This window comes from Cryptomeria japonica, chromosome 3, assembly GCF_030272615.1.
Source record: "Cryptomeria japonica chromosome 3, Sugi_1.0, whole genome shotgun sequence".
In the NCBI taxonomy this organism is placed as follows: domain Eukaryota; kingdom Viridiplantae; phylum Streptophyta; class Pinopsida; order Cupressales; family Cupressaceae; genus Cryptomeria; species Cryptomeria japonica.
This window is the reverse complement of record NC_081407.1, coordinates 119,035,084-119,054,812: the sequence shown is the minus strand read 5'-3', so window position 1 is coordinate 119,054,812 and position 19,729 is coordinate 119,035,084. Positions and strand designations below refer to the sequence as shown.

The 19,729-nt window shown below is 35.5% G+C and overlaps 1 protein-coding gene across 1 annotated transcript; it reads right to left on the bottom strand.

Moving 5' to 3' along the window:
* Positions 1 to 13,536: 13,536 nt before the first annotated feature.
* On the bottom strand, positions 13,537 to 16,532 carry LOC131873995 (uncharacterized). The gene is made up of 2 exons (XM_059217193.1): positions 16,276 to 16,532; positions 13,537 to 13,705 (listed from the first exon to the last, which is right to left on the bottom strand). Exons 1-2 carry the CDS (start codon positions 16,530 to 16,532, stop codon positions 13,537 to 13,539), a joined length of 426 nt encoding a protein of 141 aa, XP_059073176.1.
* Positions 16,533 to 19,729: the final 3,197 nt, after the last annotated feature.

Genomic DNA, 19,729 nt, shown 5'->3' with positions numbered 1-19,729 from the left:
TAAATATTTAATGACCTCCTGTTCTACATCATCTTTCTCACTATCATTAAAGTCATCAAAATATTCCTTTAAGTCATTAAGCACTTTCCTGCTAATATTCTTTATTGTCCTCTGACAATGTGTCATTGGTTTATAAGAATTAATATCTATATCTACCAGTGCAGAAGTTGTTGATACATTACCGGTAGACTTCGGCTTTTTGCTTGATTGCCTTGTCTTCTTTATTTGAATCTCTAGTTCAGTGTTTTCTGACTCCGGTTAGTGATTCCTGGATTTCTGCTTCCTCTCAAATACTTTTGCCAGAATAATCTCAAGTTTCTTTTTGGTTGGTGGTCGCTTGGTCATTTTTGGACTGGCAAATGTAACCAGTGTTGATACCGATGGCACTACTTTTCTCTTTTGTTGCTTTGATTCCTCAATCAGTGTGACCCTCTCCAAGTAGGTACCGATTATTTTCTTCTTTGCATCCAGTGGTGAGGCAAGTAGGGTAGAGGCATACCTGATCAATATGTCATTCACCACTTCATACCCCATAGGGTCAACTACTTCCTTTCTAGGTTCCACGGTTCCATCGCTTCCATTATGCAGTTGATATGTCCTTATTGTGAAGCAGATGTCATCTTCATACTCCTTCACTAAATCACCAGATATCCTCATTCTCTGGTTCATCTTTAGTTTGAATTCGTCAAAATACTTATTTAGAACCTCAGTATATGCAGCTCCCACTGCTTGTAGACTCTTCTTAATCTGTTTGGAAACCAATAGGTCAGTATACCATTGAACATCACCTACTCCAAGGACATAACCTTGAAAATAGAAGAATAGAACGACCATAAGTTGGCCAAACTTGAACCTCAGAGTTTTGTCCTGTTTGATGGATTTCAGATTCTCCAACAATTGCTTTTGTAAATAGGTACATAGGTCATATTTAGTATCTTCCTTAATCATCCTATAAACAGCATTTACTGCAGCAGTAGGGACATAATTCATTTTGCTGGCATAAAATATCTTGTAACCAATCACCATGCAAGCATATTTCACCAGCTCATCATTAATGGTGTTGACGGTCATTTCCCGTTGGTCACTCACAGAACTGGTGAGCTCTATTATTTTAGTTTTGGTGACCTTCCGTAGAATTGGTACTTCTCCAACATTGCAGAATCTGGTGATGGCATGAATCACTTGTGGTGTGATGTCATGGGTCCACTCGAGGTACATCTTGTCACCATGCACTCTGCTGAGGATCATGTGAATATGTTCTTCTGAGAATTCTTCCAGAAAATATACCGCATTGTGCAATTGCATCTTCTCAAGGATGCTATACTCTAGTTTAATCTTCTTGTCATCTCCACAGAACAAACTTAGTTGGGAGTGAATTACTAGGGATCCTAGGTCTTCCAACTTACAGTCTATATACCTTGAAATATCTCCCTCGACAATAACTCCGGCGGGAATTTGAGATAGGGCATTCTATTTCATTTTCTTCTGAAGAAACTCAAATGCATCTACAGGTTCACTAGAACTAGAGTACGATGCAAAAGCCATAACCCAATGATAAGAACGAATTTCAAAAAATACCTTCACAATCTGAAATTTAGGTTTTGCCGATATCACGCACAATACACCACTTCGGTCACTAGTTCACCGCTTAGTGTTCTTCATTGATTGTTTGAAAATGATTGCAAGATTTCTTCAACTGCTAAACAAATCACTCTGGTTGCTCTGCTCTTGAAAATTCTTCTTTCAAAAACAGATAAGTAAAAGTGACGATGAAAATCCCTTTTAAACAAACTCTCACCTACCATAATAAATGCATCACTGCTAGGGTACAAACCCTAATTTTGTCTTTTACCACTTCAGATCTTCTGTCAATTGACAGGTAACAAATACCAATAAAGGTCTTTTACCGATATAAACCGGGGGTTCGAAACATTTCACCAATATGTTCCCCCTAAGCTTTTATGAAGCTCAGTTTGCCAGTTCAGAGACTTCCACACTAGGTGTAGAAACAAGTTCATCCTGTGATTCTTCTTCTGATTTCTTTTTCCAATTTTTATTCATATCCCCTTGAACGGTTTCAACATCAATCTTCCCTTCTAGAGTGATTGGTATATCACCTGATGGATTCTTTCTCAGTCTGCAAGTTCTGGCAATGTGTCTCAGTTTGTTGCAATGATAGCATACCATTCTAGGTGTTCTCCATGGTCCAGTGTTCATATTTCCATTCTTCCTTTTGCATGTTGTAGTAGTGTGACCGCTACCACGACAGGTCAAATAATTTTCTCTCCAACTAGTTGTCACTTGATAACCATCTGATCGATGGTCATAGGTATTATACCGGTTGGGATTCCTATTCACAGAAGGTTCCGGGATGACTCCTTGAGTCCTTGGAGGATATCTCCTAGTGTTGTACAAAATCAACTTGTACTCAAATGCTCTATGCCCAAACTTGTTGCATGCATAACAGTTTCCATTGAATCTATTGGATCTAGGCACATTGTTTTGAAAATAGGGAAAATTATTGTAGGCTTTGCTTCTACACACATTAGTAGTATGTCCCTCTTTGAGACAATTAAAGCACACATGGTTAAATTTTTTATTACCTTTATCCTTGGATGTCAGTTGCTTCTTTGATGCTTCAGCTTTTGTTCCAGAGGTCTCACCTTCCTCATATCTAGAGAAACCAAGTCCAATGGTATTCTTTACTAGCTTTGCCGATTCTAGCTTTTGCTATAGCTTAGCAGTACTCTGATTGAATTTGGAAAGTATCTCCTTTGATTCATTAAGTTCCTTGGAAATAGAAGCATTGGATTCCATCAAGGTTGCATTCTTGGAAATAGCCATGTTTAGTTCACCTTGTATTTCTTTTTGTTCCACTTTACTCTCTCGGAGATGAGCGGTAAGGGTACTGATTTCTTACTTCAGCTTGGAGATCTCATGATCTTTGTCTTTTACCAGATCTTCAGCTTTCCTTCTGTTCTCAAGCTCTTGACACATTCTGATAGTCAGTCCTTCCAACTCACTTCTCAGGTTGGCTTTAGATTCATTCAGTTTTTCAACCTCTTCAACTAGGGCATCCATGTCTACTTCATCAGAAGAGCTATTTTCAGTAAGTTCCATCGGTTTCTCAGCATGCTCTCTTCTCTTGGCCAAAGAGGCTTTATACTTGACTTTGAGTTCATCATAGGCTCTCTCAATTTGAATGAGACAATGAGTAAGTTCCCTCATATTGTATTCCCCATATCTCCTTCCAAGTGGTTAGACTTATAGAAATGTTGGCTCTGATACCAATTGATGAATACTAAGAGGGGGGGTGAATAAGTATACCAAAAAATACTATAATAAATCTTTTAAACAGTTTAGCAGATAACCAGTGCAACAGATTCACTAATAAACTGGTTAGATAAGTGCAAACCAAATAGAAAACAAAGCATTCACCCACAAAAGCACAATCACCATAATACAAGATATTTGATGTGGAAACCCAAATGGGAAAAACCACGGTGAGCAGAAACTCATAAGTAACTATCTGCAGAATAGTAACCAGACCGGTTGAGGTTAGGCCGATTAAGGTCATACAATGTTCTTCACCAGAACAGATACTGTTAGGAATATAGATCTCTGTTAGGAGATAAGTCATGTTAAAGACTACCCATTAGAGGATTTTAAGATCCATTGTTGTGAACCACCTTGTTAGAGGATTTACAAAGGCTTTGCTGAGCCTACCCGGTTAAGGGCTTCAGACTTGTCAAAGTTATGAGTAATCAACAAGTGAATGATCTAGATAATAGCACAACATGCTTAATTAGATCCTTGACAGCTCATTGTTAATGCATTTCAGCATTACTTCAGTCTTCTATATTTGCACACTCTATCTCTTCACATAGACCTAATCTTCTCTTCACCGATCGCACATAATAACCTTTTCTTCTCTATCACATATATAAAACCTAGACATGATGTCCTTATAAAGGAATCCGATTTCATGTCGGTCCAATAAGATTAGACTACAAGTTCCTAGGTACAGTGCACCTAGACACATTTGGTAACATGGCACAAAAACACTGCCAAAGTGTCGGTGGATGATAACTCATCACACATTACAATAATACAGGTTGGTAACTCATTAAAGATATGTATCAGTTAATACATACCAATTATCGGTTGTCAAAAATGAAGACTGGAAGATTGTAGTGTTTCAATCAAAAGTAGACTATCGCTTGGGTCCTTCGTTCTGCTTGAGATCCTTGTACCTCTTGGGGTCTTCAGTCAATCTGTGACCGGTAAACATCTTCTGCAAAATACCGATAATCTAAAGACTACATATTCAATGACATACAATACCGGTTGGAACAACTACCGGTTGAGCATAACTCATACATCAAGTAAGTGTGTGTCCATCAATGACAATCCAAACATCATCACAATGCCAACACTTGTGAGCTGCAAAAGCTAATAAAAGTATGATTGCTTCAATTCTAGCTACCGGTGCAAAGGTTTCATTGTAATCAATTCCTTCTTTCTATGAATATCCCTTACACACTAATCTTGTTTTGTTTCTGATTATCTTACCATCTTCATTAAGTTTATTTCTGAAAACCCATTTAGTTCCAATTACATTTTTGTCTTTAGGCCGAGGAACTAATGACCAAGTGTTATTCCTTTCAAATTGTTCCAATTCATCTTCCATAGCTTTAATCCAATATTTATCTTCACATGCCTCATTAATAGTTGTAGGGTTCAATTTGAGAAATAAGACATACCTCTTCATTTGTCAGTCTTCCTCTAGTCATAACTCCTTGAAATTTGTTTCCAATTATCTAATCTTCAGAGTGGTTCAATCTTACATACCGGGGTGTTTTTACTTGTTGTAGTTCTTCCGTGACTGTTGAATCTTCAGATGATGTCGATGTCACTAGATCAACATTTTGTACCGGTGTACTCATAATAGGTTCATTTGTGATTATCTCTATTGCCGGTTCAGAGTCTATGTACCTTGAATTTCCTCTAAATTGTTAATCAATCTTCACATTTGCACTCTCAACAATTTTCTGCAATCTCTTGTTAAAACATCTATATGCCTTGCTCTTAGATGAATAACCAAGAAATAGTCCTTCATCACTTCTAGGATCAAATTTGCCAATATACTCATCTCTTCTAATATAGCATTTACTTCCAAATATTCTGAAATATTTAAGAGTAGGAGTAAATCATAATTCATGAGGGGTCTTACCGGTTTCACCTCTGATGTGAACTTTGTTGAATGTATAAATTGTTGTATTGACTGCTTCTCTCCAATATATATGAGATAGATTTGCTTCTGATATCATACTTCTAGCTACATCCAAGATAGTTTGGTTTTTCCTTTCCACAACTCCATTCTGTTGGGGTGTCCAGGGTGCTGATAATTGTCTTTTGATCCCATTCACTTCACAGAATGTATTAAATTCCTTAGATGCAAATTCACCTCCTTGATCTGATCTCAAACATTTGATTTTCTTACCGATTTCATTCCCTACCATAACCTTGAATAGTTTGAATTTCCCAAATGCTTCAGATTTCTCCCTGAGAAAAGTAACCCAACACATTCTAGAATAGTCATCAATGATTAGCATAAAATACCTGTCTCCTTGTATACTTCTAGTTCTTGCTGGACCACATAAATCAATATGAATTAAGTCAAGAACATTGTTAGATTTCTCTGGAATACTCTTGAAAGATGCTCTAACTTGCTTTCTGAATTGATATTCCTTACATACTGGATTGAGAGGTTTAACAATCTTAGGTAAATCTCTTACTGCCTTAGTTGTACTGAATTTCACAATGCAATCAAAATTTACATGACAAAGTCTCTTATGCCATAACCAACTTTCATCAATATGAGCAATCAAACATGATTTCTCATTGTTATTCAAATGAAAGATATTACCTCTAGTCTGATTGCCGGTTGCAATTTCCAAACCAGTTCTGTTTAAGGTTTTGCATTTGTCATTCTTGAATTATAACTGAAATCCTTTCTCAACTAATTGACCAACACTCAAAATATTATGCTTCAAACCTTCAACATAGTAAACATTATCAGTATTGTGCTTACCATCAAAAGATATAGTTCCTTTTCCTTTGATTATACAAGATTTATCATCTCCAAATCTTACTAGACCTCCATTGTAATCCTAAAAGGTTAATAATTTACTCTTATTTCCAGTCATGTGATTTGAACATCCATAATCAATAATCCATTCATCATTATCTTTAATTTTAGCTGTCAGGGCCTGCTCTACCGGTTGAACAGTAGGTACCGATTGATCTTCTGTTATAGAAACAAAAGCCCATCCATTGTCTATCGGATCCTCATCAGAATCATCAGTAACTCCTTCATTAGTATAATACCAAGATTTGTCTCTATTCTTCTTAAACTTGTATCTCTGATAATCAGGGTTAGGCTTATATGTTCTTTTAGCTTCTTCTCTTAATCTTGCATGTCTATCAGGACACCTAGAAACCTTATGACCAATCTTATTACAGTTAAAATATTTGAAAGGTGCTTTACCTTCATACTTACTTCCAACTAGACCTTTAGGCATTTTCCTTGCAAATAGTGCTTTAAGCTCTTCTAGTTCTTCATTCTCCTTCCCGATTTCTTCAGGTTCTCTTGCATAAAATGCTTTCCAATCAGATTTCTCAGATGATGATGATGCTATAGATGATGATGATGCCTTAAAAGATAAATCTCTCTTAATAGTTGCAACATGACCAAATTCCTCAAGTTCAAAAGCTGAAAGTTTTCCAACCAAAGTGTCTCTAGATACTGATGCATTAGGCATTGTTCTCAATTCATTTATAGTAGTAACTTTCATTTTATATGCCGGTGGCAATGCTCTTAAAACTTTAGAAACAATCTCATCTTCACTTAAGGTTCCTCCACAATATTGTATACCCAAAACAATTTCATTTACTCTTTCCATAAAAGCAGAAATCCTTTCATCTTCTTCCATTTTCAGATTTTCATACCTGACCCGGAAGCATTCAAGTTTTGCAATTTTGACTGTGGAATCCCCTTCATTCAATGTTTCCAATTTGTCCCAAATAGCTTTAGCAGTAGATTTGTCTGATAATCCCATGATTTGATGATCTGATAATGCGCTCAAAAGTGCTTATCTTGTTTTACAATCATTTTCCTCATCTTTAGCCAAGGTTGGTGGATTAGGTTGACCTTGAGTAGGAGCAGTATAACCATTTTTTGTAACATCCCATATGTCCTTTCCAATGCAATTCAAATGTGTCTCCATCCTGATCTTCCATATGCCATAGTTGGTTCCATCAAGTTTTAGACTGCCCTTCCTGAAATAGTTAGTAGACATTGGATCTCCTCAAGCTGTTAAACTTCTGCAAAAAGAGGACTAGGCTCTGATACCAATTGTTAGGTCCCAGAGACAACTAATTCACCCCCCCTCTCAGTTGTCTCCGGGACCTAACAGTAACTTTCTTTACCAGAATAGAGTGAAATTCATGTTCTGTTTAGCTGTTTCCAAAATGTACATTCACCATGTTTTGAAATGAAACTGATCAAGGTCTATTTATTTCATATGATTTGTAAATATTAATGTTGTGTTTTGTTTTGTTCTCCACTTTTCTTCAAATAGGAGATTAAAATTTCTCTTAAACAAAGCATTTAAATGGTGAATTGTATGTGGAGGATTAAAAGAAGAGTTGCAAAAAATCTAGTAATTAGGGTGTATCATTGTAAAGCATTGGTATTTAGAACCCACTGGTTAAGAGCTAAATTGGTAGGGTAGTCCATTTTCTTGTTGAGAACTGACTATTAACATTAACATGGACCATTGTAAAACTCTACTCCTATGTATGCTATCTCTTACATAGCCTTAAGTCCTCTTTTTTCTATCTATAATATCCCTTCTATGATAGCCTTTGATTATGAGTGTCACCTATCTATTTGGGATTTTAGTTTTTCTCCCTTTTTATGCATCAACATTAACTGCCCCTACAAAAAAGGCAAAAGGAACCCAAATGTTTGTAATGGGACTTCTCTCTTCATAAAATGCCATCTCTTATCCTTCCACTATGTTATGTGAACATCATGTCTTCTCCTTCTTGCATGTATCTCATAAAACATCTTCTAGGTGGACCTCCCTATTGTTCCTCTTTTTCGTTGGCCTCTTTTTCTGTTTTTGTATATGTTACAGTATCATTTTCTCTTATTTCACATCACATGCTTCTCCTCTTAACCCTCTCAATTTCAATCAAAAAAATCCTACCCACGTCTTTCATTTTGGTGCCAAGTTGATCAAGGTCATTACTTTGGAATCAACTTAAGACTTTTAGCATGGTTCCCTTGCATTAGTGCTTAGTAACTAGTAAAATGGGAAGGAGTTGGCCAAATTTAAATTTGAATTTAAAAAAATGAAAGGTTAGATTTATAGATGCACAATCAATCTTGCACCCATGTGAATGACCCTCAAGATGGTAGTAAGATCAAGGTAGGGAATGAATATTTGGTGATGAAAGATGCAATAAATGTTGAGTGCATGGAAAGATGTTTAACAATTGATAAGGGGTAGTCAAATATTTAGGGTTGTCTATAAATAGGGATGGATAAGATTAATGGAATGGACCCAATACTAGACAAATTATTTTATTTTTTGATATAGTTACACTAAGGCATTAACTCAAAATAAACACAAAACTACACAAATTTTACCATTACATATTTTCAATTGTATTTATCCATCTTTAATTTTATTTAGTTGGTTAGTTGTCTTAATTGCTATTAACTTTTATTGTAATGCTAAAAAAACTTACCCTTCTTTTAATAATATAAACTATTTTTGGATATTGAATGTTTTTGGATTTGATAGGTAAATTTATTTTCATCACACTTCATGATCTATCATTGAGATGTAAAGAGAAAGAGAAGAGAAGTAAAATGAAAAATGATTTTTTTTAGATCACACTAGCTTAGTGGAATAAGTGACTGAAATGTTGTGGGAACCAAGAGGCCACAAAAGGTAAACAAGAAACTACTTTTTGTTTCCACCAATATTTTAGATCACACTATATGACCTGTCATTGGGATACAAAGAGGAAGAGAAGTAAAATGGTAAATTTTAGATCATTCTAGCTAAATAAAATAATGGAATGAAGTAATGTGACAACCAAGACACCACAAGAGGTAACAAGAAACTAACCACTTTTTTTTTATGGAGGTCCAGATTTGCGAGCATAGCAGCCCAACAAGGGCACAAGCCCACGAGCCACCAGCCCAACAAGGGCCTTCATGGAACAATTTTTACCAATCTAAAAAACTAAAAATTGAAAATCAAAGACAATACCACTTACCAAAAGATAAATGTGCATACAATCATATATATGCATAATGAATCACAACATGTAATCTAAAACAAATTAATAGAAAAAAAAAAAAACACAATCAAATCTAAAAACATTCAATATCTAATATCATTCAATAGAGTATAATATCTTTAAATAAACTATTTTAGAAATAAAAGATAGTACTTCTGAAACATTGGACCAAACATCATTAAAAAAAAACTCATAACTAAAGAGCTCAAATGAATATTAAAAGTTGGTTTAAGCTCACCTAAAGTTGGTATTTGTTGGGTGAAAAACTATCCATTGGCTCTATGGTCCCCATCTCAAAGTAGGGGACTCACGGAGCCCTATCTTCTTCCCTTTGTATATACTATTTCCACTTTAAACTCTTCCTACCTAGTCCCTATCTATTTGCACCTCATATTATATTCTCATTCCTAATTGGAATGAGATAAACACCCATGAAAATTGCTACAAATTCTAACAAGATCTCCCTTTTTAAAACCAAGGAAACACATTTACAAACTCTTTTTTCCCCCTTTTCTCCAATTGAATCAGCCTCAAACAACATTTACTAACTCTTTCTTCCATGTATTCTATGTTTTATAAGGCTTGTTAACAAATTTTTAATGTAAAAAAACAAAGGGAACACATTCCCAAATAATAGCTATCATTTGAATGTGGATCATGTTTAGACCTAGAAAGAAATCCCTCTCACCTAAAACCCCCAAAAAATTCAAATAAATAAAGTAGGGGCCAATCTAATGAATTGTATACTATTCTTTGAAAACTATGTTTTTGTCATAAGCCATCAAAACCTTAGAAAAATTAAAACAAATATTTGACCAGAGCTCGCATGTGAAGAATGTCTTTGCACATCTCATTAGATATAAAGTCTACATTTAAAATAGCATTAAAAGGTGTGCCATATGACGTCACAAGGGGAAACATGACGTCATCCCACAAGTGTTGTCGCTATCAATACAACAGCCCCCATGTGATCTGTTGCCTTGCTGTCATTCACGTCTCCACGTTCTCTCTGCCTCCAATTACGCTCTTTTTTATTATTAAAAAATACAAGTCTCATCGTGTAAAGGATAATATAATTTTACAAAATTTTAAGCCTAGGAATTAGTAAAACACACCATACAAGAATATTTTAATTCCCATATTAAAATATTGTATTGATTTATATAGTCTAGGTAACTACCTGCAAATTCATTTTTTTATTACCGTAGTGGCACACATAATAATTGTATGTTAAGACATTAGAGACAAGGTTTTAAGGAAAACAATTTTGAACATGACCAAAGATGAATTTTATATAAAAATATAATGTAGTGACTTCTATGGATAATTTCACTCAAAGTTTTAAGATAATGATTTTTGTGAATGATATGAAATAATATTAATATTAAAAAGTATAATGGAATGGTATGTTTTTTTAATCAAATGAATGAATTTATAAGGTTTAAATTATTTAGAGGTGTGATGGATCAAGTTTGATTTTTAGGTAGTTTTGATCGATGAATTCTCTTATCCATGATAATATAGTCAAAAAATGATTTCTAATTAGCTGTGTGCTCTCTTGTGATCTTGTATGATTCTCTTATTCGTGATAATTTATCCCAAAAGACGATTTTTAATTTAGATGTACAATTTCACAATATTGTAATCTATTATATAAAAACACAAATATGATATTTATGTAGTCTAGTTGTTTTCATTTTCTTTAAAGTGTGATGAATATGTCATAAACATTCCAAGTAGACAAAAACTTTGTGTATTATATAATTTTGGAACTCTAAAATCTAGACAAGTGGCTGCAAATTTGTTTTTTAATCACCGTAATGGCAAACATAATAATTGTATGTTAAACATTAGAGACAAGATTTTAAAGGAAAAATAATAAATTAACCATTTTGGATATGATCTTGGATAAACTTTATATAAAAGAATTGCACTAACTTCCATAGATAATTTTACTAATAAAACGATTTTAGTAATAACACAAAGTACTATTTAAAAAGTGCAATGAGATAATATATTCTTTATATGGTAGGTGAGTTTGACATATATAATCTCGTATTTTTTACAGTTTAATCAAAAGACGAATTTTAATTTAATTGTATGCTCTTGTATTGTTGTTATCTACTTTTTAAAAATACAAGTACTGATATCTATGTTGTGTGGTTGTTTTCATTCTTTTAAAAACTGTGATGAATATGTCAAGGACAATTTTTTTGTCTAAAATATTTTATAACTTTGTGAGCCTTAAATGTTATGGGAGCAAGCCTACACTAATAATGTTTGTTAGAAATTAAAAGTTGCGTACTGTGAAGTCCTTATTAGAATGAATGGAAGAATGAATGTCCATTTCAATAAACTTTTCTTCTTCTTTTTTTTTTTAATTAACTAGATTTTTCGAGTGTATAATAAGAACTCCTCTTATAATATTTAGTGTTAAGTAAATTATTCAGTTCATTTTCATATTAATTAATATTATAAAATGAAAGTAATTATAAGAATCATGTTTGAAAAAGTTTTTATAAGAAAATTAAAAGATATAAAGCCTAAATTCATATAAATAAAAATTATGCAGAAATTATATCCCATTAAAATAATAATAAACATAAAATATATAATTTTTATATTTTAAAATAAAATTACACCCTTATTAATTCAAAATCATTAAATACTCATTTTTAAAACTAAATAAAGTTTCAAATTATTGATTATTAAATGATTTTATAAGAGTTACACAAATCTAAATTATAATTATTTTTATTATTAAAAGTATAAATGGAGAGATATAGAGATGGGAAAGCATACTCCAAATTTTATTAGAGATGATAGTTTAGGCTTGAGATTTACATTTTGTAAGGATGAAAAGTGTATTGTGTAGATTTTTTTTCAATAAAAATTAATTCAAATATCTTTTAAAGATTTTTTATAATATTTATTAAAAAAAAAATTTAATGACGGTTTTTAATTTTATGATAATTTTGTCAAAATAAAAGAGTTTTGGTAGTAGGAATGATATAATATTAAATCTAGAAGATAGCAAGGTGATAAGTTGTTAGAGTATTCGGGTATTTACTTGATTAATTAAATAATTTTTGTTTAATTATTTAAGTTCCCTTTATCTCTTTTACACTTAAGCTAACTTTAGGTGCATATAATTAATTACTTTAATTAATTATTATGTGCAAACCTAGGTTTTCCCTTTTAGGGTTTCTTGACCTATTAAAGGTTGAGTTCTTTCTTTTCATTGTATGAAGAAGGATTATTATTGACAATACATTTTGGAGATTATTGAGCTCTCATCTTTTGGAGCATATTTTTCCTATGTTTTGGTTCCTTCTGTGATTTGCTTCCTTGCTTTTCCTTGTAACAAGTTTTTCAGCTTGCAGAGATCATTTGGGCTCCCGTGGTGTTGTATTTTCTCAACTCCTATATGGTATCAGAGCTTCAGATCTGCAACTACCTGTTCTTGTTTTGAGAATTTTTGCATTGGAAGCAGATCTGGGGTTTCAAAAAGTTTTTTTATGCACCTAGGTATAGGCTTTTTTCTGAGAACTTTGGGCCTAAACGGACCTCACCGTTGTGCTTAGAAGGCCCGAAAACCCTTATGGTCATATAAAATTTGACCTATTTTGGTTCCTGAGCCTCTAGGAGTTTTTTTTTCTCAGATCCAGGCCGTCCGGCCCTAGCACGCAGTTCGAGAAAAAAAAATTTAAAATGTCTTTTTAAGGCATGCAGGCCGAAATTTGCTTTTAAAAAAAAAGAAAAAGGGCGAAAAAAAAAAGTTTTTTTTTAAAAAAAAAATTGTTTTTTGGCAGAATTTATGGGGGGGTTCCCACGGTACGCAAGGTATCGTGGGGCCCCTGCCATGTTGCAGGCCCATACAACAGCCGCCAACAATCTTCCCTGGCCCCTGCCGGTCCTCCTGCTCGCGCGGCTCCTTGTCGGCCCTCGGTCCCCGTCGACGTCGGCCTTCGGCTCCCTGGCCTCCGGCTTCCCTGGCCCCCGGCTTTCCTGCCGCCTACTGGCTCCCCGGCGGTCCTGTTGCCCCCGGCTCGTCGCCGGCCTTCCCACCTGCGGCCGAACAGCCCCCGCGCCTCTGGCCGCAGCGCTCAGCCCCTGCACCACCCGCCACAGCTCCCGCATCGCTCTCCGCAGCGCTCAACCCCCAGTCGGCTCTGCACCCTGGCCCCCGCCGTCGATCTCCGGCCCCCTGCTGTCTCCCGGTCGCTTGCCGCCATGCTCTGCTCCCCGTCGTCGGTCTCCAGCCGCCCGCCACCGTGCTCTGCTCCCTGGCCGCCACTCAGCTCCCCAACCAACGCCTGCAGCCCTTGCCACCCAACCACCACCAGAGCTCCTCTCGACTGTCGGAGAACCACCAAGCCGCCACTAGAGCGCCACCCACTGGCCACCGGAGCTCCGCCTAGCCACCAAACTCTCTTTTTTGCCTCTTTCAGCGGGGGTTTGGTTTTTTGGCCATATCTTGGGCATACAGAGTCATTTTTTCGAAAACGAATAGGCGTTGAAAAGATGGTTCCAATCCCGACCTCACGGTGTTTGTAATTTTTTCCAATTTTTCTGTTTGATTGTGTTTTTTCCAGTCAAAGTGAGGTCTAGTTTTTGCACTCCGGGAGCCATAGAATGAGCATCCGACCTTCGTTTTTCGAAAAGTTTATATTTTTGGAAAGTGTGTGCTATGTAATTTCCATCCATATGAGTTTTATTACCAGATTCTGCTCCATGCATATTTTATTTAGTTTTTTGCTTTTTCAGCACTCTAGTGGATATCTTGGTTGTTTCAGGTCCTAGGATCTCTTGTCTGGTTCGAATGTCTCTATTTCGGTTCTTGTATCTAATTCCAGTCTTATTATCATTGTAGCATTGTATTTATGCAAACGCACTGAGATAAAGTGTCGTCATGCATTGTTTACTTGGAATCTTGCACATCTTGTGCCTTGTTGTACATCCACTATTGATAAAGTGCCATGAGGGCGTTGATGTTTGCCTTTTGTTTGCCATCTTCTTTTGTCCAGTGAGTGTTCCTTCCACGACATTCACCTCATGATGTGTGTCAAGTGAGTGTTCCTTCCATGACACCATGTACTTTTCTCAACACCTTTGATGTTCTGGGTTCTTCGTCATGCAGTTCTTCTTGGCTGTTCTTTTCAGTGTTCCTATCCCTCTCCCTCTTCTACATTATGGGGAGGTTTGTCCTGTTGGTTCTAATGCTTCCGTGGTTCGATTGATAAGCTCTTCAAGCTTTGGTGTTTTCGTGCCATCTGTATCTTTGATTTCAATTGTTTGCCTTGTTTGCCTTTTGATTCAAGTAGTGTCATTTGAGGTCTTATAGTCTTCTCTACCTGGTTATGTTCTATTTCAGTGGAGGTTCTTCAGATCAGCAGTTATTCTTTGACAAAGTTTGCAGGTTCTTCATGCTTCAGTGGTGTTCTTTTCCATCTCTTTTTGGAGTAGAGTTTTGTTCCCATGTGGTTTTTTCTATTTCTCCAGTTCATAGAGATTTCATTGTATTTGGGTACCTGATCAGGCCTTGTTGTCGGGACCCATCTTTATTGCTTTCAATAGTTGTTTTAGGTTTTAGCTTCTCCCTAAGTCTAGCTTAAGGGGGGGTGTTAGAGTATTCGGGTATTTACTTGATTAATTAAACAATATTGTTGGTTCTAATGCTTTCGTGGTTCGATTGATCAGCTCTTCAGGCTTTGGTGTTTTCATGCCATATGTATCTTCGATTTCAGTTGTTTGCCTTGTTTGCCTTCTGATTCGAGTAGTGTCATTTGAGGGCACTCATACAGATTATAGTCTTCTCTACCTGGTCATGTTCTATTTTAGTGGAGGTTCTTCAGATCAACAATTATTCTTCGACAGAGTTTGCAGGTTCTTCATGCTTCAGTGGTGTTCTTTTCCATCTCTTTTTGGAGTAGAGTTTTGTTCCCATGTGGTTTTCTCTATTTCTCTAGTTCATAGAGATTTCATTATATTTGGGTACCTGATCAGGCCTTGTTGTCGGGACCCATCTTTATTGCTTTCAGTAGTTGTTCTAGGTTTTAGCTTCTCCCTAAGCCTAGCTTAAGGGGGGGTGTTAGAGTATTCAGGTATTTACTTGATTAATTAAACAATATATGTTTAATTATTTAAGTTCCCTTTATCTCTTTTACACTTAAGCTAACTTTAGGTGCATATAATTAATTATTATGTGCAAACCTCGGTTTTCCCTTTTAGGGTTTCTTGACCTATTAAAGGTTGAGTTCTTTCTTTTCATTGTATGAAAAAGGATTATTATTGATAATACATTTTGGATATTGTTGAGCTCTCATCTTTTGGAGCATATTTTTCCTGTGTTTTTGTTCCTTTTGTGATTTGCTTCCTTGCTTCTCCTTGTAATAAGTTTTTCAGCTTGCAGAGATCATTTGGGCTTCTATGGTATTGTATTTTCTCAACTCCTATATGGTATCATAGCTTTAGATCTGTAGCTACCTGTTCTTGTTTTGAGAATTTTTGCATTGGAAGCAGATCTAGGGTTTCAGAAAGTTTTTTTATGCACCTAGGTATAGGCTTTTTTTTTAGAACTTTGGGCCTAAACGGACCTCACTATCATGCTTAGAAGGCCCGAAAACCCTATGGTCATATAAAATTTGACCTATTTTGGTTCCTAAGCCTTTGGGAGTATTTTTTCTCAGATCTAGGTCGTATGACCCTGGCACGCAGTTCGAGAAAAAAATTTAAAAAAATTGCCTTTTTACGGCATGCAAGCCGAAATTTTCTTTAGAAAAAAAAAGAAAAACAAAAAGAAAAAGGGCAAAAAAAAAAAAAGCTTTTTTAAAAAAAAGAAAATTATTTTTTTGAAAAATTTATGGGGGGGGGTTCCCATAGTACATAGGGTACCATGGGGCCCCTGCCATGTTGCAGGCCCGTACAACAGCCACCAGCAGTCTTCCCAGGCCCCCGCCGATCCTCTGGCCCACGCGGCTCCCTATCAGCCCCCAGCCTCCGCCGACGCCGGCCTCCAACTCCTCGGCCCCCGGTCGCCGCTCAACCGCTAGCCGGCCCTCGGCTTTCCCGCCACCTGCTGGCTCCCCGATGGTCCTACTACCCCCAGCCCACCGCTGGCCTTCCCGCTTGCGGCCCAACAGCTCCCGCATCGTCGCCCGCAGCGCTCAGCCCCTGCGTCGTCCGCCACAACTCCTGCGCCGCTCTCTGCAGCGCTCAGCCCCCGGCCGACTTTGCACCCTAGCCCCCGCCGCCGGTCTCTGGCCCCCTGCCATCTCCCGGCCACTCGCCGCAATGCTCTGCTCCCCGTTGCCGGTCTCCAGCCCCCTACCGTCTCCCGATCGCTCGCCGGTTTCAGTAGTTGTTCTAGGTTTTAGCTTCTCCCTAAGTCTAGCTTAAGGGGGGGTGTTAGAGTATTCGGGTATTTACTTGATTAATTAAACAATATTGTTGGTTCTAATGCTTCTGTGGTTCGATTGATTATCTCTTCAGGCTTTGGTGTTTTCAAGCCATCTGTATCTTCGATTTCAGTTGTTTTCCTTGTTTGCCTTCTGATTCGAGTAGTGTCATTTGAGGGCACTCAAGTCTTCTCTACCTGGTCATGTTCTATTTCAGTGGAGGTTCTTCAGATCAGCAATTATTCTTCGACAGAGTTTGCAGGTTCTTCATGCTTCACTGGTGTTCTTTTCCATCTCTTTTTGGAGTAGAGTTTTGTTCCCATGTGGTTTTCTCTATTTCTCCAATTCATAGAGATTTCATTATATTTGGGTACCTGATTAGGCCTTGTTGTCGGGACCCATCTTTATTGCTTTTAGTAGTTGTTCTAGGTTTTAGCTTCTCCCTAAGTCTAGCTTAAGGGGGGGTGTTAGAGTATTCGAGTATTTACTTGATTAATTAAATAATATTTGTTTAATTATTTAAGTTCCCTTTATCTCTTTTATACTTAAGCTAACTTTAGGTGCATATAATTAATTATTATGTGCAAACCTAGGTTTTCCCTTTTAGGGTTTCTTGACCTATTAAAGGTTGAGTTCTTTCTTTTCATTGTATGAAGAAAGATTATTATTGACAATACATTTTGGAGATTATTGAGCTCTCATCTTTTGGAGCATATTTTTCTTGTGTTTTTGTTCCTTCTGTGATTTTCTTCCTTGCTTCTCCTTGTAATAGGTTTTTTAGCTTGCAGAGATCATTTGGGCTCCTATGGTGTTGTATTTTCTCAACTCCAATATAAGCATAATAACACGGTTTGAAGGAGATGGGACAAAGATAGATCCAATGAACAATTTAATGTTAGATCTAGATATTGACGAGGTCCTGAGAATGACATTATGGTTTTGATTGAAAGAGATATAGGTAGTTGAAGAACTAAACAAGATAGTTGACATATCATGGATGGAATTTTGATGAAAATAAATTTTTTGACAATCTAAGGATTAGAGAGGAGACAAAGGAAAATTTTCAAGAGAGAATAGGATTGCAATGGTAGATATAATGTAAAATAATATAGAAGATAAAACTTAGGATCTACATGCAACTCCACTATTAGGTAAGTTTTGGAAAATTTGGCTAACTAGGCATATTTTGATTGAATGTGTCAAATCTAATTAGGATACTATTGTTAATATATTTTTTGTACTTCAAGGTTATTTTATGATTTTGTTTGAGATCCAAAAGTTTGGAAGAATAGTTTCAAAGGTAGTCCTTGGTTTGTGGACTAATTTGATATTTTTCTTTGAAAGTGACTTCTAAATTTTAATCATTTTCTAACAAAGATAAGTTTAATAGTATTTAAAGTAAGATTACATAATCTACCTACAAAATATTAGGATGTATCTATTTGAAGAATACTGGCCATTCATTCAACATGTTTTAGCTAGCAAATGAGAATGCACCATTGCATATTTCTAAAAATCTATACAAAAAATTGTTTGAAAATAGATACCTTAATTATTCCTCCTAATTATCTTCCGCTGGGTTCTAATTTTAGTTGATGGAGACAAACTATTTAGTTTGAAAATTAAAGTAAAAAAAAAATCATTATAAAAAAAAATAGGCATATTAGGAAGGTTGATTTGAACATCCATGGAAAAATGTAAGTTAATAATAAAATTGATGAAAAAGAGAGAACTTTTGAAATATGAAAAAAAATCCATGTAAAAAAGGATGAGTGTTTTAGGTTACAAATGGAAAGGTCACTTGAAGAAAATATATCAAAAAGGGATATTATAGAGGCATCATCACAAGGTAAGATAAGTATGTGGGAGTGAGAAGTGAATATTTTTTAGAGGTTACCACTAGTACATTAGTAATTTTTAGAGGTTGCTAATGTACTAGTGGTATGTAGCGGTTTAGGGAATAATGGTTTCAAGGATAGAAGGAACTTCATATCATTAGGGGTAGTAGCAAATAAATCTATTTTTCATTTCCATTAGATGAAGACCTAATAAATACTGATTTAGAGGATATTTTAAGATAAGTTGGTAAGGACTTTATTGATAATTTTGTAAATGAAATTTTATAAAAAGAAAATAAGTTGACCTTTTTATGAAATTTTATGATTTTTGAAACATAATATTTAATCAAATTTTAAAATTTTGACTTTGAGAAGAAGAGGAGTGTAAAAATCCAAAAAAAGTCCAAAATCAATGAGGAGATTGCAATTAGAATTCAAATGAGTTTAGATGATAACCTTAGATCAAAGAGAAGGAACACCTCTCCTAATGAATAATGAAGAGACTTTAATGGAATTCTACGAGTATCAATGCCTCTAACCACATATGCTTACTAAAGAATCAACTAGAGATATATATATATAATGATGATATTACTTTCTACATGAAACTAAGCTTGTTATTAATGTTTCTAGAGATTTTTTTAGTAAATGAAATAGTTTTTTTATTAGTTCTTGTGGGGCCTTAGATGAATTTTCAATCCTATGGTCTTTAATCAATGTTATAATAGTGAAATTTGTCATAATAGAATTAGGTGCTCTATAAAGTTCATAGATTCCCTTCTAATATGGTTTGTTCTCAAAAAATAAGTATAGAGTTAGTTGGAAGTGACTTTGAATATTTTTAATAACGATCTTGGTTTAGTGGGTGGAAAATTCAATGATATCTTTTTTTAGGAGGAAGATATTGATGAAGCAACAAATATTACTATCTCAGTCTAATTTATCGAATTATGAATAATTAAAAATCAATTGGTGTTCTACCTAAGAATGGGAAGTGTATAGGACCCACTCTAAAAGAAAAATTTATTTTCCTACTTTTAAATATTGGGCTCTGAGTAAGTGCCCATTCAAAATTGAAGTGGCTTGGTTTGAGATTCTCAATTTCATGTCTTA